Below are 23700 nucleotides of genomic sequence, written 5' to 3'. Positions count from 1 at the left end.
CCGTTCCGGAGAAAGCTTCACCTCCTCCAAGCACCGGGAACTGTTCTCGTAGAAGAGACCAAAAACGGCACTTAAGGCCGTTCCAGCCCCATAGTTAGGGATTTTGCCCCAGCCGACGTTGTCGTGCTGGCCGGCTCTGTACGAACTATAACCTGCTATAGTAAACATTCCTGTTGCTGTTTTCTAAACTGAATGCCTCTCTATTCCACCTCTGTGCGAAGGCATCAGCGAAGTCCGTTCAGCTGCTCACCACTCTTGGCTACCGCTACCATTGCAACAAACAGGAAATCTTAACAGTGGTGGCAGCGGTGAGATGCCATCGAACCCGAGTTCATAACAATATATGCACGTCGCTTTCGTCCCATGAATGTGTGCTACTGATATGCAAGCGTAAATAGACATTCGAGCTCTCTAAGGTGCAGTAAATACTCGCACGGTAGTGTGCTTTCTGTAGCTGTCTTCCCATCCAGAGACGACGCTTGTCCTGCGGGAGCGAAACGTGTTACGTATTGTTCTCGGCAATTAAAATGCGAGCGCGCCGAAGTCATGGGCGCGAACCAGTAGTCAGGACGCTTTAATTTGTAAGTGCTGGCTGGTGCGGCTGTGGGCTTGGGTAAATCACATGGTGTGACCAAGTGGATGAAACGAATACGCAAGATTGAATTTGCATCTGGCAGCGTTGATGTATCCTACGATGAGGGAAGGTAGCCGTATGGAGCTTGACCGCAGTCACCTCGCGCAGCCCGCGTAGCAGTAAAGAAAAAAAGCAAATAAAAACTTCTCCAATCACTTCAGTGAGAGCACAAACAGCAGCACTATGTCGAGCCCACCACTATAGGCAGCGTTGTTAAAACAGGCCACCTTATATTGACATTTGTATTAACTGCCTCGATACGGTATAGTATACCGGGTGTTCAAAATTAAGCTTTATGATTTTTTTAAAATTAGGCGCTCGAAGGCACGTGAGAACCACTTGTGCAAATAAGTTAAGCGGCCAGGGGGACAGAAAGTTAGATGATAATTATCGCTGTCAGCAGCCCAATTAACTAAAATTTAATAATTAACTTTTTACTGGCTGCGGTAAGTTGGCATGTTTATATTGAAAAAATGTAGGCAGTGGTGTTTGTACACAGTTTCAGTTGGAAGATTTTTTCTAGCACGCCTGTGTTCCGAGATATCCGGCTCCAAAGTTTAATTGTCTTTCGCACGATTACGCATGCAAGAGGGTGAGGGTCCGCGCAAAGCTCCTCCCTAAAGTGACGCATCTGTTGCGTGTGGTGTTTAGTGTGTGAAGAGGGTGGAAGCGTAGGCATAGGTGATAGCAATTACCCTTGCCCTCTTCGGCCGTCGAAATCAAAAATCGAAGAACGCTTGCAACCAGTGTCGTAACACGCAACTGCAGAGCCTCTAACGATAGTGGCAGATACCATGCCGAGATAATGGTGCGAGCGGAGAATCTGGATGCCAGTGCGCGTGCGTAATAATCACTAGAGAAGCATGCGTGGTCGTTGCCTGGGCTACGCGAATAGCGTGACTGCTGATGTCCGAGTACTGTAACTTTTATTGAAACAAGAGCAACAACTCCACCAATAATAACTGAAACAGTTTTATCCTTGCTAACGCATATTTCCTGCTGCTACATAAGCATATTTCGGTCATGCACAAATCTCATCGAAACTCTTCACCTCTCAAGACGTCAATGCCCCAAAAAGTGTTCAAAATGCCTGCCTTCGGCAGCAACGCAAAGCATGAACCGCTGTCGCGTCGACTCGATGACTCGGCGCAGTACTTCTGCAGGAATACTCGCACAGGCAGATGTTATCCTGTCCTTCATGTCATTAACATCGCTGGGCTCTGTTACGTAAACTCGATCTTTAACGTAGCCCCAAAGGAAAAAGTCGAGCGGAGAAAGGTCAGGTGATCTTGGTGGCCAAAACATCGCTCCTGCGCGCCCAATCCACTGTTGTGGAAAACGTCTGTCCAACCAGTTCTTCGCCCTGGTAGAAAAATGTGGTGGTGCTCCATCGTGCTGAAACCATACTTGGCGCAGGTCATTCAGGGAAAGACTGCAGACAAGATCATCAATGACAACACCTAATATTTCTTCTGTGTACATCTTTCCGTTCAAGTTGTCCTCAAAAAAGTGAGGTCCGATGATCCTGTCCCCGAGTATGCCGCACCACACATTCACACTCCAGCGAACTTGATGCTTGTGCTGCCTCAGCCAGTGTGGGTTTTCTTGTGCCCAATAATGGGCGTTGTGAAGATTAACACTTCCATTTCGGCAAAACCGAGCTTCATCAGTCCAAATTATTCTGTGCAAAAAGTCATTTTCTTGATCAGTTTTGATGAGGCCCCAATTGCAGAAGTCAACTCGCCTTTCAAAGTCCGCCTCATTTAGGTCCTGATGAAGGTAAACGTGATATGGATGGAACTTGTGCTTTCTTAAAACATTTGTGACTGTTCCGATGCTGCGACCGCACTGATCGGCAATCTGTCGGATGCTGAGCTCTGGCATCGAGGTTACGCACGCGACAACGTCGATTTCAAAGTCTTCATCGACGATTGCCTTCCTGGTCCGTCTCGGAAGGTGGACAGAGCCTGTTGTGCAGAAGCGTCGAAACAGGTTTGTGAAAGTGGGCCTTGTTGGAAGGGGACGGTGTGGGTGGCGAGACGCGTAAAGCTCCATTGCTAACGAAGCGTTGCCATTCATTTCAGCCATTGCAAGCACCACGTCTACTTTTACTTTGGTAGAATACCTCACGCCAGAAGCAGCCATATTAGCTCGAAAGGACTCCACGTGGATTTCCTTGGTAGACCTTCAATGCAGAGACGCTGTGCTCTAACCGGAGGCACCCTAGTGCAGGACGGTCCTGCTAACGCGTTCACAAGAAGATGTCTCAGTGTGATCTAAAGTCACGAAAAAACGTCGCGAAAAATGGTCTCCTGTTATCGCGTTCATCAGGATCATGCGTAAGGCTCATGGCGCACCGCGCTGTCACATTTTGATTTCGCCGGCCGAAGAGGGCAAGGGTAATTGCTATCACCTATGCCTACGCTTCCACCCTCTTCACACACTAAACACCACACGCAACAGATGCGTCACTTTAGGGAGGAGCTTTGCGCGGACCCTCACCCTCTTGCATGCGTAATCGTGCGAAAGACAATTAAACTTTGGAGCCGGATATCTCGGAACACAGGCGTGCTAGAAAAAATCTTCCAACTGAAACTGTGTACAAACACCACTGCCTACATTTTTTCAATATAAACATGCCAACTTACCGCAGCCAGTAAAAAGTTAATTATTAAATTTTAGTTAATTGGGCTGCTGACAGCGATAATTATCATCTAACTTTCTGTCCCCCTGGCCGCTTAACTTATTTGCACAAGTGGTTCTCACGTGCCTTCGAGCGCCTAATTTTAAAAAAATCATAAAGCTTAATTTTGAACACCCGGTATATCAACACGCGCTTTTAATGGTGGCGGTGAAATCGCCACACTTGCAGTACTGCAGTGGATTTCGTGGTGGGTGGAGCTCATAATAGGGCTCTGCGGCAGATGCCAATCAGCGAGCTGCAGGTGCGTTAGCGAGAACCTCGGTTCAGCTGACCGTCCAGGTTCTCGCTGACCAGCGGCTCTTCCCATCGCTCCACTGTAGTATGCTGCCTTTAAAATAGGCAACATTACTAGAAACAATATTGAAAGCATAAAACAAAGAGAAAAGTTCAGTTGGTCAGCGCGACTCTAACTGAAGTCGCACACCAACAACGCATCATGTTGCCCACCAACAACGTACCCACTGCGCCTCGAAAAATCAACGTGGTAGGGCTAACCGGCACAAACAGCGACGTGATTTCATTGCAAAAAAAGCAAAATTACTACTCCTTGAAAGCAGCAACGTCAATATTGGCGCTTTACAATAAAAAATTAAAAATAACAAAACGTGCCTCTAAGTCACAACCTATGGCATGACGGCACCCTAAATTGCGCGTCAACCAACTACACCACCAGAGCAGCTAGGCAGTGGCGTTTAAACCAACTACAAACTTACGGCAACGCCCCCCCCCCCCCTCGTTTTTATCATTACACTACGGTGACGGGCCCCCTCATCGTAGTCATTGCAATAGTGCCGGGGCCCGTCGCTATAGCTGCACCGCTATTATGATGGGCCCAGTCATTGTTACGATTTCACTACGGTGATGGGCCCCGTCACCGCAATCACGATTACACTACGCTGACGGGCCTCCTCACTTTAACGATAGTACTGCACTGACGGACCCCGTCACCATAGTCACTATCTTCCCAAAGCACGAATTAGCTCACACATACGAGGGAAGCAGGGAGGCATATTCGTAAGTGGGCGCTTTGTTCATCTCAAAGGCCTCCTGAAAGCAGTGATAAACGCCACTCGGAAATAACTATGACAATGATCGTACTTTTTTGGCCCCATATAATTCATCATAAGTATTGTTCAAAACGGGACGTCACCATGAGGAGAGAGAAGAGAAACGAACGTTCACACTAGTACGCCATGTTGTACTACTGTTTGTGGCTTGGCAGCCTCATTTACTAATTTTTAGTAAAACTGCCTGCTGCTTCTCAGTGTGAAAAATATGTCTGTGATCATTATGGTGAGACACTTGCACACTTTAGAGAGTATTGAAGTATATTCTGGCCTGGCACCTCTAACCAGAAAACTGGCCGACCACCAGAGATATTCATGGAAAGTACAAAACAACGTAAGCTTTAAGATCCCCTATAACTTGGGGCCACAAGGCCCTTTGTTATCTGTGTCTGCTATTCTTACAACCTAAAAAATATCTCTTATTTGCGAGTCATGCCTTCCATGTATATGATTATTGTAGAGACTTGTGAACACTCTTTGGAGATCATTATACTCTCTCAAGAGAGTCATGTGACCCAAGAGAGAGCTCACTTGTCTCTTTAAAGAGAGTCATATTCGGAATAAGTCAGGACTTGCCGAAAACAATAATACGTACTCGTTTATTTCTTCAATTTCCTATAATGCCGATGGGCAGGTAATGTGAACAGTGCTTGACCAAACGGACCAGTAACTTACCACCAGAACTTCTTTTCCGGTACCTTCTTCTGCGCTCTTCTAGTATCTGAGATCCGCGGGAATTCATGACAGCACCACCTGCTACTGCTCTACGGTGCATTCTGTTAGATTGTTCCTGCAAGACTTTTTTTCCTATCCCTACACGCCTCTCCTATCTCACTTTTCGGCTCCGCAAGCCCTTTTCCATGCGGTGTAAACGACCGAAGCCACCTGTGGCTAAACTCACTGCTTTTATACATATAGTTTCTCTCCCATTCGCTCGCTCCCTTATAATAAGTGTTCAATCACAGTGTGTGTGAGCGTACAGCTTAAACTGCTCTTGCATACTTCATAACAAGCTTCACCCAGGTACTACTCTATCGCGTTATCTTTATATTTTGTCTTGTTTTCTGCAGTTCTCTCCTTGTGTTGCTTCAATAAGCTTCACTTTTTGCCGAATTAAGCCTGTTTTCTCGTTCCTCTATAACTATCTTCGAAGGACTACCTTAAATATACCGGACTATGAATAGCGGTATACAAAAAGAGCATGTCGGCCAGGCTCGGCGGCGCAACGCCAACATATGGACGTGTCAGTCTTCTCTATTTATTTATTCTTATTACTCTCCAAACTTCAGAAAGATTTCCGTCGCGGGGGATGGGGAAGAGGAGGAATTTACAAGAATTTTAGAAAACACCTTTATGAAAGGCAAAACAAAACATGAACACAGTGGAAGAGGAAGAAGGTGTGCGTAGAAGAATTTCAAGAGACAGAGTGGAGACTCCGAGTTTTAAAAGTAGTACAATTAAATAAAAACCGTTTATAGTGAAAAATTGGCAGAGCCCACGTACCATGGGAATCAATAAGATGCGAAGTACGAATGAGGAAGATTGATATGTCACTGTAAAATCAGCATAACGTTATGAGGCGAACGTAAATTATGCCGTACATGACTTCCATGTCAGGATTGTTATGTTTGGACGTGTCATTTACCTTCGTCGACTACTCACGCCTCGTGACACCAAATTTGGTATATGTGAAGCTAGTGAAACGGACGCGAGCGCGGTATGAGCGCAGCATGTAGTCATGTTTTACATGACACGCATATTATGATTATCATGTTTGGGCGTGTCATTTACCCTCTCCGTCCGTTCGCGGCCCGTTATACCAAATTAAGTATACGTGAAGCTAGGGAAACGACCGCGAGCGCACCATGAGCGTGGCGTGTTGTCATGACTTACATGACATGCATGTCATGATTTTCACATTAGGGCCTGTCACTTATATTCGCCATGCTGTCATGTCATAGCATACCAGTTTTGCAATATGTCATCTGAACGAAATCACCGCTAGAGCAGCAAGATTATGAAATGTAATCCATGACATTCATGACATACATGTCAATTTTTTCTTGATATGACTAGTCACGTATGCTCGTCATACAGTCATGTTTCGCCATACCAATTTCGGGATCAATACCATTATCGCAATGCCCATGAGAGCTAAACGTCATAGGCGGCTAAGCAGACAGACAGACAGACAGACAGACAGACAGACAGACAGACAGACAGACAGACAGACAGACAGACAGACAGACAGACAGATAGATAGATAGATAGATAGATAGATAGATAGATAGATAGATAGATAGATAGATAGATAGATAGATAGATAGATAGATAGATAGATAGATAGATAGATAGATAGATAGATAGATAGATAGATAGATAGATAGATAGATAGATAGATAGATAGATAGATAGATAGATAGATAGATAGATAGATAGATAGATAGATAGATAGATAGATAGATAGATAGATAGATAGATAGATAGATAGATACGCTCAAAGTCGCTGAAGCTCGCTAAGAAATGCTCGGCTTGTGGATTGAGGTTATCTCTAGTCAGCCTACAAAACTGTCTAACAGCAAAATAAATCAACGCGTTAACGAATTCATTCAATAGTCTAACCTCTGGCAGTCAGTAACATCCACAGTTTACAAAAAGAAATTAAGTCTGAAGTCTGTGGACAATCTACAGTTTGTCTGACTTGATTTGAAATTAACGAAAACTTATGGAAAAGTTTCGAGTTACTGCTCATGATTAGAATGAACAGTGGTGTACTACGAAAATGAAGGGAGTCGTCTATGAAATCGCTATTTGTTGTGGCAGAGTTTACGTTGGACAAACAGGCCAATGCAAGAACGATAGAGTTTGAGAACTCCCCTGCGATGTTCAAGCCATCGGATTGATCACTTACGGTTGATAATATAAATTGATCAGCAATTACCAAACAAATTATCGAGTCTGTAGAAATAGTATATAAGGGCTGAAAATCCGCTAACAGACACCTTGTGTGAGAAAGAACTGGTGTGTTTAGAAATTACCTCTAATGAGTGATAATGGCGTGAAAACGGAAATGATAGCTGAAAGAACGGTTTCTTCTTGTTCGATGACGATTGATATCAAAACCTACCCGTGGGATTAAAAAACGTTTCTTGAATCTTTATAGCTCTCTTTGCTTTATTTCGGATGAACTATTTTTTTTTCTTTGCGTGGGGCATTAGAATAGTTGATATTCAAAAAATTCTTTACAGAAGGAGACACAAAATAAACGCATGCAAGTTTTAACAATGCATGCGGGTACTACAGTATTAGATTGGTCAAATATTGCACGTTCTTAAGCGAAGCAGATAGCTGCAAGATGTTACCATATATTAGCGTAGAACGAGTGAAGCGAACGATAGAATATAGAAAATATAAGACAGTGATCGCTATTACCCTGTTTCAATCCGAAGTTGCCTTAATTATTGAAAACGTTACACTGCACCAATTAGCCCCAACTGCCAGCCTTTTAAGGCCTGGAACCCTTTTTTTTTTTTTGGCGATTGCTCTGGCTGCTCGTTTTGCACCAATATCCTTAGTAAAAGGAGCTCTGGACACAGCCACAGAAGCTGGTCACTGATGTTGAGTAGAGGCAGGAGCCTGACACCCAGAGCACGCCCCAGGTTTATTTCTCGAAACCATATGAGGTACAGGTGGTAGCATGAGTCAAGGTCACCTTATGACGAAGCCGTGGAAAAGAAACCTCGTTTTGTATTTGTCGCAATCCTCTGTTGCCCGGCAAGAATGAAGTATGGCGTCATCATAAATTGTATCCTCTCGTACCGCAGATGATTCTTCAGGCAGATCCCCGAGCGCGGCATCAGCTCCGCGAGCGCAAGCAGGCACTGGATCGGGCTCTCGAAGGTCTCGGCCAGCACGGCCTCGTCACCGCGGCCGGAGGCAGTGCCGAGGGCGAGGCACCTCTGCTACACTTGGGTGAGGCGCTGCGTGGGCAGCTGGAGTCGCTGCTGTCGCGCTGCAAGGTCGGCGCCCTGAGGCTGTCGGCCGGCCACGAGGCCGCACGCGTGTCACTCAACCGCGGCCCGGCGCCCAGCACGGTGTCACATCAGCGCCAACTCAGCCTGCGCCGGGTGCAGGTGCAGGAGCGTCTCATCCGCAACAAGACGCTGCTGGACGCCCTCGAGCCAGCCGAGCAGGCCGCCAGGGGCCTCGAGACACTGCTCGCCGTGCTCAGGAGGAGGATACAGCTCGACAAGGAGGCCCTCTGCCAGGTGAGAGTGTGTACAAGGGATGGATGAAAAACTTTATTTGGGGTCCTGAAGGATTCCACCCCCGTTTTATAGGGGTAGGATAGCGGGCCGCTCCCACGTAGGGACGGGGAGGCGTAGCCTCGGAACAACAATAAGCCAAACATTACAAGCAACGGACAGAAACCATGGCATTACAGTAATGTTGTAGTGCACCGTAGTAAAGTGGTAAGGTGTCCAACTCCAGTTCGGTAGTTTGTTGGATTCACAGTGACGCCGGATGCTGCCAGTTTGCTAAGGAGAAGATAAATACTCAAACTTAGCTGGCGCGCGACAGGCTGGGTATATAGGCTTACGCTCAAACAGAAACAGGGGACGCCTTATCTGTGAGGGTCGCCAATCCTGCCCCTTGCATTTAGTCAGCCATATCTGTTCCGTGGATCTGTTTCACTCACACTGACCCTTAATTGAACCAAAACACACACACACACACACACACACACACACACACACACACATATATATATATATATATATATATATATATATATATATATATATATATATATATATATATATATATATATATATATATATATAAGAAACAAAAAAGACAGGAAAACTATGTATACGCCATTCTCACCTACACCATTCCTTGTTTACGAGCTCAGGATTCCAAGCCTATAACACTTCGAGTAGCTTCTGCGTGACGTGCGATGTTAATTCGTGGATTACGATGCCTCTCCACTCGCATGCAGTATGTGAATGCCGTAAAGTTTCCGGGGGAGCAGTTACTGAATCAGTTGCTTGTATACTGGTGAGTGTACCAGTATAAGGGGTGCGCTTCATTTGCAGTTGCAAGTAAATTTTTTACGCGCTTTCAATTAATTAACCAACAGTGGTTACACTAGGAAACATTATTCAACGCTTACCGACATTTGTCATTATTTAGTTTTCACTAAAGTCATCAATAACTGCTCTGCTTGTATGGCGTAGTCACTTGCACCGACTGTATATATATATTTATGACTGTTTTGTGCACAATACACACGTACCAAATGTTAGCGTGCAAACACATTTTATGTTGCGTAAAGAATAGTCATGAATCTTGACTAATTCGCCCCATCATCAGTTCTATTGCATAATATAATTGCTTGCGGCGGCGACTGTATACTGTCGTGATTTCTTTCTTCAACCACTTTATGGCATGATCGCCTATTGTGCCTACTCTATGATAAAGTTGAGCGGTTCAGTATGATACAGTTAATTGTTACGCCAACTCTATAGAGCTGTTGTAACAACGCTCATTTTTTTTATTAAATAGTCAACCTTGCACCGAATTCACGAGCCCACAGGGAAAGAAACACATATAGACATTACGGGTGCTCACTTACAACTCTTTAGTTCCTTGAGGAAACAGGCTAATATAAACCCACTTTTTGTCGACACATGCGCAACCTAATAAGCCCTTCCCTTACATAATCACGCTGTGGGACACATGCTCTCTAGATAACGTGTTTCTGACTGATACAGGTTGAGTGACGTTTCGCTATGTGATGAGTGAAGTGGCCGTGCGTGATCGTGAAGATAGAATTGTGTTTGAAGTGCGCGCCACAGAGACAGTCGAAGAAGACGACGCAGGAAAAAAATCAGGGCAGGTGGTGGTGCGAAGAAGGAGTGAGGCAGACGTGGCTGGAAGGAAGAAGCAAGATTGAAGAACCAGGGCGTGGGAGCAGTGACCCGTCGGGTTGCGGACTCGAGGTCTCAGCAGGCTCCCACCTGGGGCCATACCAGCCGTCCTTGCAGTTCGGGCCTGGCGTGGGCGAAACGTCACCAGGACGTTTCCGCCAGGCGAGTACGGCACCTACAGCAGCGAGCGCCAGCTAGCGTTCGAGATAGGCATGGCAAACGCCATGCGTGCTCCAGGTCAACGACCTCCACAGTGAGCCGCGTTCTTGGCCGCGGCTGTCATTGGACTTACCAGGCTACCCAAGCGTCGGCCGTCCCTTCCCAGCGTTGAGTTTGCCGCCGGGACTTGACCACCGCCTTCCTCTCCGGTGAACTCTTTCTGTTTTCATGCCCTTGTGACTCTTACACCAGCATTCCAAGCATGTTATATTTTTTGCCTTACTTCATTTATTATTAGACCTTTCATGTCTTTTGTAAATACATTTTTTTGTGTGATTGCATAAACGGCCTCGTTACTGCCCGATGACGATTGAGTCATCGCAAGTTTCCGTACAGAAACACGAGCGTCTCGTCTAGAGCTTTGTCTCTCTATACAGCTCGTTACATTGGCGTCCAAGGCGACAGGACGAAGCCGTTTATTGCATTATTAGTTACTGTTCCCTGGTTACATTTTGCTAAAAAAAGACAGATCAAAAATGAGTTCGGAATAAACGGCACTGGCGTTGCGCATGGGGCTAGAGGGAGCTGAGTTAAGGGCTTGTGTAGAAGAACGGTAGTTTCGAGCTCGAGAAGAGAGGGCTGCAGAACGTGAAACAAGGAAAGAGAAGATGGAGCAGATGGAGTTAGAACGGCGACTTCAGGAGGAATACCAGAAGACTATACAGTTGCGTCTTCAACTCGCTCAGGCTGAAGGCGTTAGAGAGTCAGTGGTGGCTGACCAAGGCCGACCAGTTCGAGCATCTCCTACTATTAATCCTCACAATTTTATGCCAGGGTTTAACGAGAACCGGGACGACTTAGACGCATACCTAAAAGGGTTTGAGAATGTTGCTACTGGTCAAGAATGGCCAAAAGACAAGTGGGCCACGGCCCTAAGTTTGTGTTTGAGCGGGGAGGCTCTCAAGGTCTTTGGTCGTCTGTCGCCAGAAGAGGCTCTCGATTATGACAAAACCAAGTTAGCGCTACTGCAACGATTTCGTTTCACGGCGGAGGGCTACCGTAAAAAATTCCGACACAGCAAGCCACAAGATGGTGAAACGGGCGTGCAGTACGCAATGAGGCTAACAAGCTTCTTCGACAGATGGGTTGAGATGTCGAAAACGGAAAAGGAATACTCATCAGTTCGGAATCTCATAGTAGCGGAGCAATTTATAAACAACTGTCATGATAAGGTGGCGCTATTTTTGCGAGAGAAAAACTGCCGTAAGCTTGAAGAGATGGCGGAAGCGGCCGACAATTTCTTAGAAGCTCAGCGACAGTCAAACTTGCTTGTTTTCCGTGACAAAGTGGAGAACACTCCTGCAGGAAAAGGCGGTAATTCAACTTCAAAGGCTTCCACTCGATGTTTTGTGTGTGACAAGACCGGTCACAGAGCTGCAGAATGCCGCGCTCGGACAAGGCAACCATACTGTGGGTATTGTCGTAAAACTGGGCACGACACCCAAGCGTGTACCAAGATACCCAGCACTACCCGGAAAGCCTCATGTATATGGTTGCAAAGGGAGAACCTTAACGAAGTCGAGCAGGTGAAGGACAAAAAAAGCGAAGAGAGTATGGCTAGTGCAGTGAATACCGAACCAAGGGTGACGAAGCACCAGATGCCCGTGTTGCAGGGCGTGATAGTCAGCAAGACTGCTTCAGTATTACGGGACACAGGAAGTAATACGATGGTTGTGCGGCGTTCCCTCGTGCCAGACGGAGTACTTACGGGAACCACGGCAACATTGTTCTTGGCGAATGGAAGTAGAATTAAGGTTCCAGAGGCAAAGGTGGACATTTTTTCACCATACTTTTCAGGCATATGCATCGTAAAATGCATGATTTCCCCGTTATACGACATTATCGTGGGAAATGTGCCCGGATCACGTCAGGCTTATGACCCTGATACAACATGGAAAGAGAAGCTTGCTGTACCGAAATTAGAGACGGACAGCGTAGCACGTAAACGATACAAGGAGGAAAGTCATCACTTGAACCACTTGCTGAGCAGCATCAAGAGCACAAGGTCTAAGCCGGATTCAGCCACACTCAAGGTCGACAGTTTGAAAATGACCAGAAAGGATCTCGAAACTGCGCAAGCAGAAGACAAGACCTTGGACACCTGCAGAAACAAAGTCGGACAAGTATATTATGGAATGGGATCAACCCATTATTCGTTTACCATGGAAAGGGGGATAGTCTGCCGCCATTACCGGTTATCCTCTGGCAAAATGATAAAATAGGTGGTAGTTCCCTGGAAATTGCGCAGCCAAGTGCTTGAGATGGCGCACGAAAGTCTGATGTCAGGACATCAAGGTACGAAAAGAATTATTGATCGGGTACTAGGATCGTTCTATTGGCCTGCAGTACAGGAAGAAGCTAAAAGATATGTTCGATCTTGTGATACGTGCCAAAGAACGTACCCGAAAAGCAAAGTAGGCAAAGCACCACTTGGCCAAATGCCGTTGATTGAGACACCATTCGAGCGAGTGGCAGTTGACATTATCGGACCCTTGAAACCAGTCTCTAACAAGGGTAACCGATACATTCTGACAATGGTTGACTTAGCGACACGTTATCCGGACGCAGTGGCCCTGCCCGCGATTGATTCGGCGACTGTGACAGAGGGCCTGTTGGAAATGTTTTCACGCACTGGATTTCCCCGTGAGATTCTGTGCGATCAGGCATCTTGCTTCACGTCCGAGTTGATGAGAGAAGTCAACGCATTGTTATCCATCAAACATCTAAGTTCGACACCCTACCACCCTATGTGCAACGGGATGGTTGAACGGTTTAGTGGCACGCTGAAACAGATGCTGTGAAAACTATGTCAAGAGGATCCGAAATCATGGGTTCGGCTGCTCGCGCCACTCCTTTTTGCATACCGAGAGTTACCCCAAACCAGCATGGGATTCTCGCCGTTTGAACTTGTCTATGGGAGATACGTTAGAGGCCCTCCCAGTATATTGAAGGAGATGTGGACGGGAGAACACATCAGTGATGAAGTAAAAACAACATATGGGTACGTCATGGATCTTCGAGATCGTCTTGAGAAGACGTTGCAACTAGCCCATGAGAACTTGTCACAAGCGAGGAAAACTCAAAAGCAGTACTATAATCGGAGAAGCGAGAACCGTCTGTTAGAAGTGAGAGATCTTGCTTTGATCTTACTCCCTACCACGGAGAACAAGTTATTGATGCAATGGAAAGGACCTTTTCGAGTCGTTGGAAAGAAAGATAACCACGACTATTTATTGTACCTGGGACATGGCAACAAACTGTTCCACATAAATATGCTGAAGCGCTATGAAAATCGGCAGCCGAGGACAACCCCTCAAACAGCATCTTTCGTGGTCATGGAAGAGGACGAGACAGACACGCCATTACCAGTCTGCAAGACTACCCGAAGCGTTGGCGTGGAAGCAATTCCTATAGCCGAGGGACTGGAAGAAGAGAAGCGTGTTGCGCTTGAAAAGATTCTAGCCGCTTATGACGATGTATTTTCCGACATCCCCGGAAAGACAAACATTTTGGTGTGCCGCTTTCAGTTGACAACATCTGAACCTATTAACACTCCACAGTACCCTTTGCCGATAGGAAGGAAGGAAGTCGTCGAGAAGGAAGTTCAAGACATGCTGAAGCTTGGCGTCATCGAGAGATCGAATTCTCCTTATAATTCACCACTGGTTCTCGTCAAGAACCCGGATAACACTTATCGTACGTGTGTGGACTTTCGGCGTATCAATGAGATTCTAATCTCCGATGCCGAACCCATACCACGAACGGACATAATGTTCACCGAGGTCGGCACCAAGAGATATTTTTCCAAGTTCGATCTGACGAAAGGCTATTGGCAAGTCCCACTCCATCGGGCTTCAAGACCAGTCACTGCCTTCTCGACGCAGTCAGGACATTACCAATTCATATACATGCCTTTCGGCATCAAGATGGCTTCCGCAGTGTTCACGAGATTAATGAGGACTCTTCTTCAGGGTGTAGAAAACGTAGTCCATTACATTGACGACGATCTCGTAGCTACAGCGACCTGGGAGGAGCACTTGGAGACCTTACAGCACTTGTTGCAGCAAGTCCGTGAAGAAGGACTAACCATCAAGCCTCAGAAATGTGAAATCGCCGTGGAATCCATCATTTTCTTGGGTCATCGGTTGGGAGGCGGAACTATTCAACCAGTAGAAAGTACAGTGGCGAAGATTGCTAACGCAACTCGACCCGAGACCATGAGGCAGCTGCGATCGTTCCTGGGATTAGCAGGATACTACCGCGATTTAATACCCCGATATGCCGAAAAGGCCCAGCCTTTAACGGAATTAACCAAGAAAAGAGAGAAGAACAAGATCTGCTGGAACCAAGAAAGAGAAGCGGCTTTTGAGACACTGAAGCAAGCTCTCTCATCAGGACCAATAGTACGAGCTCCTGATCCGAAACGCACATTCGTACTGCGTTCGGATGCGTCTGACACCTGTATCGGGGCAGTTCTCATGCAGGACCACGATGGGGTGTTACATCCAGTGTCATACGCCAGCCGACAGCTATTGCCGCGAGTACAGAATTACTCCACCATAGAACGAGAATGTCTGGCACTAGTGTGGGCAATAGAAAAGTTTCACATCTTTGTGTACGGAACGCAGTTTGTTGTGCAAACTGATCACCAACCATTACAATATCTAGCTAAGGCCAAACACCTGAACAGCAGAGTACTGAGATGGAGTCTGGCATTACAAGAGTATTCTTTTGTTATTCAACATATTAGAGGCTCAGATGATTCAGGTGCCGATTTCATGAGTAGGCTGTAACCTAAGCTTTCACGGAAGTGTATTGCAACTGGTTTACAGTTTGTCTACAATGTATATTTCTGAACCACGTGGTTTATTCACCAGAAGAAAACAGTCATCGTGCCATGGCTGACTACATGTTTTTTCCTTGGTTTTTTTATGTGTGAGGGTGTGTGAACATTTATTGTGGACGTATATCACCTCTATTCACTGGTGCGGTGCAGTGGTCTTGTGCGGACACGTGGTGATTGCGACTAAGACGTGGCTAGAAAGTTTTTTTAGAAAGAAAAAAAACTTTTTCCGAAGGAGGGGCATGTGTGATGAGTGAAGTGGCCGTGCGTGATCGTGAAGACAGAATTGCGTTTGAAGTGCGCGCCACAGAGACAGTCGAAGAAGACGACGCAGGAAAAAAATCAGGGCAGGTGGTGGTGCGAAGAAGAAGGAGTGAGGCAGACGTGGCTGGAAGGAAGCAGCAAGGTTGAAGAACCAGGGCGTGGGAGCAGTGACCCGTCGGGTTGCGGACTCGAGGTCTCAGCAGGCTGCCACCTGGGGCCATACCAGCCGTCCTTGCAGTTCGGGCCTGGCGTGGGCAAAACGTCGCCAGGACGTTTCCGCCAGGCGAGTCCGGCACCTACGGCAGCGAGCGCCAGCCAGCGTTCGAGATAGGCATGGCAAACGCCATGCGTGCTCCAGGTCAACGACCTCCGCAGTGAGCCGCGTTCTTGGCCGCGGCTGTCATTGGACTTACCAGGCTACCCAAGCGCCGGCCGTCCCTTCCCAGCGTTGAGTTTACCACCGGGACTTGACCACCGCCTTCCTCTCCGGTGAACTCTTTCTGTTTTTATGCCCTTGTGACTCTCACACAGCATTCGAAGCATGTTATATTTTTCCCTTACTTCATTTATTATTAGACCTTTCATGTCTTTTTTAAATACATTTTTTGTGTGATTGCATAAACGGCCTCGTTACTGCCCGATGACGATTGAGTCATCGCAGGTTTCCGTACAGAAACACGAGCGTCTCGTCTAGAGCTTTGTCTCTCTACACAGCTCGTTACACGCTAACACTTAATACCCCGTCTCTTTATGTGATAGGCCTCCAGATTTAACCGTGCTAACTTGTTTGTACTTCTTCCCAGGATCCTAATCTGCGTGAAGTATGGTGTGCAACCACAAGCCGTGACATGCGCGCTTAGATGCGCACCATCCTTATTCTTTACCGTGAGAGCGTGTCCCCTCGCTCGATCATTGACGCAGCGCCGCATGTGGCCATCATAGCTAATTCCCGTCCGATGGGGGAATGTCATAAATAACTCCAGGGGCGCACTTCGTGAACGGCTGCGCATGCTTCTTTCTGCAGCCTTTCGTCTGTTGAGCATGGCTTCCATTAATGCGAGGGCACAACTTCACCAGTTTGTTTAGGGCAGTGCGTGAACACCAGCGGTACGCCATGCTGACTCGCCACCTTTTTTTTTAGGTTATGTGAAACCTTATTAATATAGGGTACTGCTACCTCCGGCCGCTCTTTATCATTTCGTGCTTCGTCCGAAAGGATAAAGGATATCCTTATTTTAAGTGTCAACTGTGCCACATTGTTACCTGCTCTTGCAACTGTACTGCTTGTTCTTTCTGTAATAGCCCGGCATTGTCGTAAAATACCAATACCCCGTGTATTCGCATAAAACATTGTGCGTTATCCTACTGATGCATTGTTTCTCGAGGAGGGTAGATTGCGAATTATAACACATTATAAGGCATGACAGTGCCCCGCCGTGGTGGTCTAGTGGCTAAGGTACTCGGCTGCTGACTCGCAGGTCGTGGGATTGAACCCCGGCTGCGGCGGCTGCATTTTCGATGGAGGTGGAAATGTTGTAGGCCCATGTGCTCAGATTTGAGTGCGCGTCAAAGAACCCCGGGTGGTCGAAATTTCCGGAGCCCTCCACTACGGCGTCCCTCATAATCACATGGTGGTTTTGGGACGTTAAACCCCACAAATCAATCAATCATGACAAGTCCTCGAAACAGATTCGAGGGACCGGTACAAGTCAACCAATTAAAAATGGTCCAGTCACTTGGGTCTTCAGGGATAGCGTGCATTAAAATTGCCGTTAATCAAGCATTTGACAAAACTATTGCACCAACTATTTTACACAACACAACCGTTATTTCAAGAAGGGATAAGGAATTCCGGATACATTAAAACATTGCCGAGACTGTAGTAGAAGAAACCATCGAAAAAGGGCATTTTAACGCGATAGTGTTTAAGAGCTCGTTTCACGGAAACTCCGGCGTCTGCATTGTTGATTGTGAGCGAAAAGTCATCTAATGCATGACAGAAAAATTGAGAACGATGCAACTAAAATAAATAATATCAATAAAACCTTTGATCTGAGTGGAGACTGAATCCGGGTCGTTTACGTGAAAAGGAGGTGTTCTACCACATGGCCGCGCGTATATATGCTTGTGAATACATTGAAAATAGGGACTTTTTAGCTGAGCGTATTTTGCCTCCCGCCCCACTCAGCCAGTTGGTGGCTACGCCACTGCGCATGCGCGAGATGGCCAGGCGCTGAGCGTGTGAGCGGACCGTCGCAGCGAGTGAAGGATCACGCGACGCAAAGAAAAACGACCAAAATGGCAGCCTCCTGTGCCTTGAGTCCGCACTGCTCGAGAAACGCAGTGGTTCGGCAAACACGCCAGCACCGACGGCGCTTCAAGACACACAAGGATCGGTGCCTCTTCTGAGACGTCGTCGCAGCCAATCCCTTCGAGAATCCGCGCATGTGGGGTGAAGTTCCACGAAACGATCTAGAGCTGACACTTGGGACCGTAAAAGAGCGTCTCTAGATGCTTCTTTAGTATTTCCGGGAAAGGTACTTCGCGAAACTCCGATAGTGACCGATTTTACGTAAAAATGGTAACAATTTAGTATTTAACAGCAGCCACTCTTCCAGCTATTGAGAAAATTTTTTTAGTTTGATATGCCACAAGAAACCGTGGTGAACGCGCTGCCTCAGGGCAGGGCGTTTAAAACGCGTTTGGGATGCCTTGAAGGCTTCGATTGTAGTCCAGCTCCAAGGGAAGGTAACAAAAAATTAAAAAAAACCTGCTCACGCGTGAAGCAGTAAACGAATTCACACAATTTTAAAACACAATTTTCTATCTTGCTGCAAGATAAGAACCACGTTTATTTTCTTTTAGGACAACTTTCATGCACCGGTGGCGTCACAATATCGTTGACTGAATGACGCTTGTCTCAAGCTGAAAACGTGCGTCGCGATCAGTAACGTCGAGTGCTTGAGCGGAACGAGGAACGGAGTGCAAGATAGGTCAGCTAAACGTCCCCTATAATAACTTTCTCTGCTGGGAAATGCAGTGAAGGTAACACATGCTTTACAAATACACGCGTCCTGTACACATGCTTCACAAAAACATAAGATATTGCAGTAATAATGCGTTGTGCAATCGGGAGGGAAAACATGTGATTATCATAAGGACTTCATGATTTAAAGACAGTAACCCTACAAAAGGCATATACGCTACGGCGCCTGTTTCCTTAAGGCCACGTAGTGGGTGCATAACAAGTTTGAAAATGTGTCATGTCCTAAGTACTTGAAGTACGCACAGGGATCAGAAGACCGCCATCGCGTTCAACTTCTAACGGTGAAGCTTTAGGGTCCCTTAATTCTTTTTTTTTTTTTGCGTTTCTTGTATTTCTGGTGCTGTTTTATTCGCAGATGAGTAGCAGCTAAAATTCACTTTTAATTCGAACGCGCAGCTTCATTGTTTTGCAATAGAGTTTATTATTCGGGTATCAAATTCGTGCTGTTTCATTTTTCTTTTTTCTCGTAAATAGATCAATCGTAACCTTTTTTAAGGCAGTCTTTCATAAAAATTATGTGGTTCTCGACCAATCCCCCAGCGTGGATCTGCGCCACATACTCGAGGAGCCTGACTAGATTTAACAGCAAAACTTGTTTGGCGTATACTTTAAACGCAGCACAACTCGAGAATAAGTCCCTACCAGAACCACCGAATCTATCACAGTGCTACAGTGACCTATCATTAAAAGATGTGAACAGGAAACATCATGTGAACACTGCTTAAAAATCTTTTAATGTGTAGACTTCGGCAAAAATTAAGAACGGAGATCGAAGAAATGAGAAAAGCACTGGTGTATCATCTCTCTGTGGACCACCCCAATTTGCACTTAACTTTTGACTTTTCACCAAAAAAAGTTGTACACCAACAAAACCCAAAACAAGTTTTATTGATGGTTTACTGTCGTAGGACGAAAATGACGCTTGAATAGGACTTTATTAACAATATTCGAAAACATTATCGCCTGACAGTTTTTTATACAAATGGTTCAGAACATGAGGTCGCTGGCGAACAGGCTACAGAAAACGTACTTCATAGACCGTTCGGCACAGCATAGGATTCCCTGGCAGGCGAGTGAATGCTTGACTTGACAACGGCTCTGCTGAGGTGGTGAAAGCAAGTTCACTGGAACTACTTCCTCCTTCCAAGTCTTCCTTCGGTGATTGCGGCTGCTGTGGATCGTGTAGCCTCGATGTACACGCAAGTGAGCACTTGGTAGGACACAGGAGCACGGCGCTTGCTTAACGAGGCGTAGTCATGCACTCTTTTCACGAGTTCTTGCATGGTGTTAAGAAGGTACATTCATTATACCAATACCCCCAGAAAATATGCAAAAGCGATGGAGACGGAATTTTGAGAAAAGAAGATATGACATACAATATTGCGCACTGCGGTTCAACGCAGCTGCGAAGCTTGTATGAACATTACTTATGCGTTGCTCAAACATCGAATCGCAGGATGTCTTCTTTCTCAATACTCACTGATTCATAAGTCGGCACGATCGCGTCTTATGTGATTTATTCACGTCAATAAGATTGATAACGGGACTAACCTGCTTCACGGAGGCATCTTGCGCGATACGTCCACAACGAATTGGCTCATCCGATGTTGCCATGAATGTTGTCACGCATGGTTGTCTTTTCGGGGGCCTTGTGCCCACAGAGTGCAAAACCTTGCTGCTCCCGTCGAAGTCGTCCTCTCGCGGCATCTTAGCTCTGCTCCGCCATCGTGTACTCGCCGTATGGCACTCCATCTTGCCTGGAAGCACTCTTGCTACCGCCTTCTTCGAAGGGGAGGAATGCTAACTGAGAGCTGCTGTGGTACGTAGCCTGGTTTCGTCGTTGCGGTCAGCGCTGACGACTCGTCTTCTGATTGGCTTCCTAGACGCCTTCAAACACGCGCTACGTGGCCTTGTTCCTCGCGCTCCACATAATCAGCCGTCTTCGTTGTCTTTGCCTCTGGTCATCAGTGAGAGAATTCTTTCTTCTTTTGTGTAGTTTCGTAAATATTTGTTATATAAAAGTGAATATAGTGCTTAAATTTATTGACACAACATTGCTCGATGATAGTGTATGACAATACATGTATATTTAATTACGTATAAGTTTTTGTAAAAAGTAAGGTAAAAAAGTACTTTGTCGCACTCTCAATGCTCTAAGCAGTTTTATTGTCGTCTCAAGCACGTTTAATTACTTTTCTGAAGGTATAAATAAGTCCCGCATGCATTTTGACGGATAATTTCACACTCACTCGTATGTTTTAGCAGTGCCCGGAGTTACGTAAAACCGAATTCATCACAAAACAGAAGACTTCAGGGGCCCTTTGAAGCTGCGATCTCTCAGTTCAGCTCTCGGCAGTCCATGAGGCCTGCGAAGCGAACTGGCGGAGGGCCGTGGACTTCTTGTACCGGCGTGGGCACAGCCAGCAACTTCAGCGGACCCCCCCCCCCCCAACCCCATTTTTATTCGGGGGATGTCTGATCGGGGTCCTCGAATACCAAATAATGTTTGTTTAATGCCATCTCACGTGCAATCCATACATTGGCTGTTGTAGTGTGCAAGCTACAACAAAATATGGCATCAGGAAAATGACTCTCCTGCGAGTTTACCGTCTCATGTTGATAATTTTGCCTAATTGGCTTAGCAGTTAGTTACTAATAGAGCAAGAAGATATGCATGCAATTCTAATATTTTTGTTGAAATTTGAAAAGACAGGAAATATGAATAACCGCTGCAGTGTTTTGTACCTTGTCAATCAAAGGGACACACTTCCGCCCTCGAGGGAGTGGGTTCGACTCTCGGTCATGGCGGCCGCTATTCGGTGAAGGCGAAATGCGGGAACAACCTTGTACCTACATTATGTTGACTTTAAAGAACACCAAGATAGCCTCAAATAATCTGAAGTTTCCAACCGAGTCCTGCCTGATAAGGACATCATGATTTTAACGAGTAAAATCACGCAATTTTTCCTTTATTTGAATTTTTTGAAAAGCCTAATTGCATAAGGTTTTTATGTTCCAAACCCATGGTGCACTATAGAACATGCCGTAGTGGAGGACTCAGGCTTAGTTTTGACCACCTGGCTTTATCTGGAATGTTCAAAATTATGCAGTTTCTTGTTATGCGCCACTCACAAATTTAGTGTCACGTCAAAAGTTTTGTCTGATGAACTATTAAAGTCACAATGCACGTTCAAAATGTTTGCACTGCCGCACAAAACTTCGAAATGACCCACATGGCCGAGTTGAACTCCGTATATAGTTGTAAATTGACTACGAATCGATCATGTGGTTTGTCCCAAAGTGACTCAAGCTATGAGACACCGTAGCGAATGGCTTCGGATAATTTCACGCACTCGCGCACATCGCACAGTACGTGCCACGAGCCTCTGCGCTCTCCTCCGTTGAAATGCGATTGCTGCGGTCAGGATCCACCCCCGTACTTCAGGCCAGATGTCGCGCACGCTTAAAGCTGACCTACCGTGTCGGCTGTTATTCACTGTAAATGTTACTGTAGCTTGAGAGCCACTACTTCCAGGCATAGCGTACTTCAAATTTCGAAAAATGTGCTACTTATTATCCGTAAACACAATGTGTTAACGCCACCGGAGGTAATGCAAGAAAAACAAGGAAAGATCTCATTTGCTTAACTATTGTGAGAAGTAGAAGAAAGCGTGAGAAACCTGCCGCAAACACTTTTGCAAATTATAAGACCCGAATGACGCTTCAATCATATTTTATTAACAATATTGAAAAACATTGAGTATTCATACTTCAAATGAACCGCCTATACAAATGATTTGGATATTAAGGTCATTCTTGACCGATCAAAAAACGAGCCGTTTTAAAAGGCAGTTAAATACAGCGCAGTGTGCCCTGGTTGATGTGGACTTTTAACGGCGAGAACTTGCTTGTACAGCCTGTGAAACTCAAGTTTACTAGAACCATTTGCTCGTTTATGGCCTTCTTTCGGCGCTCGACGACTAGTCTTGGTCTGGTAGGCTCGATGTAGACGGAAGCAAGCACATGGTCGGGCACAGGAGCAGGACACTTGCTTGACCAAAGGTGGTAGACTCCCTGAACATATTGATGCGAAGTATTAAAAACTTCTTTTGAACTCTACAAAAATACAATGTGCAAGAGATGGAGGTGGACACTTGAAAAAGGACACGCTTGCAAAGTATGTGCGTTTTCTCGGCGTGAAGGGCCGTGTATGGCATGAACATGCTATTCATCTGGCGCATAATTCAGAACAATATAGCAGCTGACAATGCTTGTCTAGCTAAGTTCCTCATATAAATCATTTTCAACAGTTTGAATTGTTGCTTAATAGGTTTCTTTGATTACATTCATAACGGAATTCACCTTTTTCACAAAGGTTTCTTGCGTGAGGCATCCACATCGCATTCGCTCCTCTGATGTCGCCGTCGGTCTTCCGCAGTGTGGTGGCCGCCATGCAGGAAATCGCGTAGCCTCGGTCGTCGATCAAGCTTCACTCCGCCAGTGGACGCTGATTTCTCGCAGTGTGATCAGCTTCCTTTGCCATGTGGTAGAGCACCTTGTCGGGAAGCAATCCCGCTACGAGCACTGCCTCTTCAGGAAAAGCCGTACACTCGACTTTCAGTGTAGCCAGTGGTGTAGCTCCCGGTGATGACGACGCGTTTCCTGATTGGCCCTCGTGGCACGTTCGAACAAGGCGCGACGTCATATCCTGCTCCCAGCGTGGCTCCGTGCTCGTGTTGCGCGGTCTTCGTCGTTTTTCCTCCACGCAGCATTCGCCTTAGAGAAGCATAATCGTTTCAGAAAACTTTAAAACATTTGTTCGGTAAAATGAAGATATATATGTTAATACATTTGAAGCCTATATTACTTCGAGGTCCCATCATGCGCAGAAGATGCTCCGTATTTGCTGAAAGAACTATGGTTCGTTCTTTCATTCGAAATGATTTTTTGCTTTGTTTGTTTTCGTTTATTTACTTTATAACTCGTTATT

At 46.1% G+C, this 23700-nt stretch overlaps 1 protein-coding gene across 1 annotated transcript in view; it reads left to right on the top strand.

Annotated features, from left to right (window-relative positions):
- The window catches only part of LOC119176664 (uncharacterized), a 119087-nt gene that overhangs the window by 34978 nt on the left and 60409 nt on the right, over positions 1-23700 (top strand). The window contains exon 2 of the mRNA XM_037428022.2: positions 8230-8673. Within this exon, the coding sequence (XP_037283919.2) occupies positions 8230-8673 (444 nt within the window). The remainder of the gene's footprint in view (positions 1-8229; positions 8674-23700) is intronic.

This window comes from Rhipicephalus microplus, chromosome X (assembly GCF_043290135.1).
Source record: "Rhipicephalus microplus isolate Deutch F79 chromosome X, USDA_Rmic, whole genome shotgun sequence".
In the NCBI taxonomy this organism is placed as follows: domain Eukaryota; kingdom Metazoa; phylum Arthropoda; class Arachnida; order Ixodida; family Ixodidae; genus Rhipicephalus; species Rhipicephalus microplus.
The sequence above is the reverse complement of the archived record's forward strand: the minus strand, read 5'-3'. Positions and strand labels throughout refer to the sequence as shown.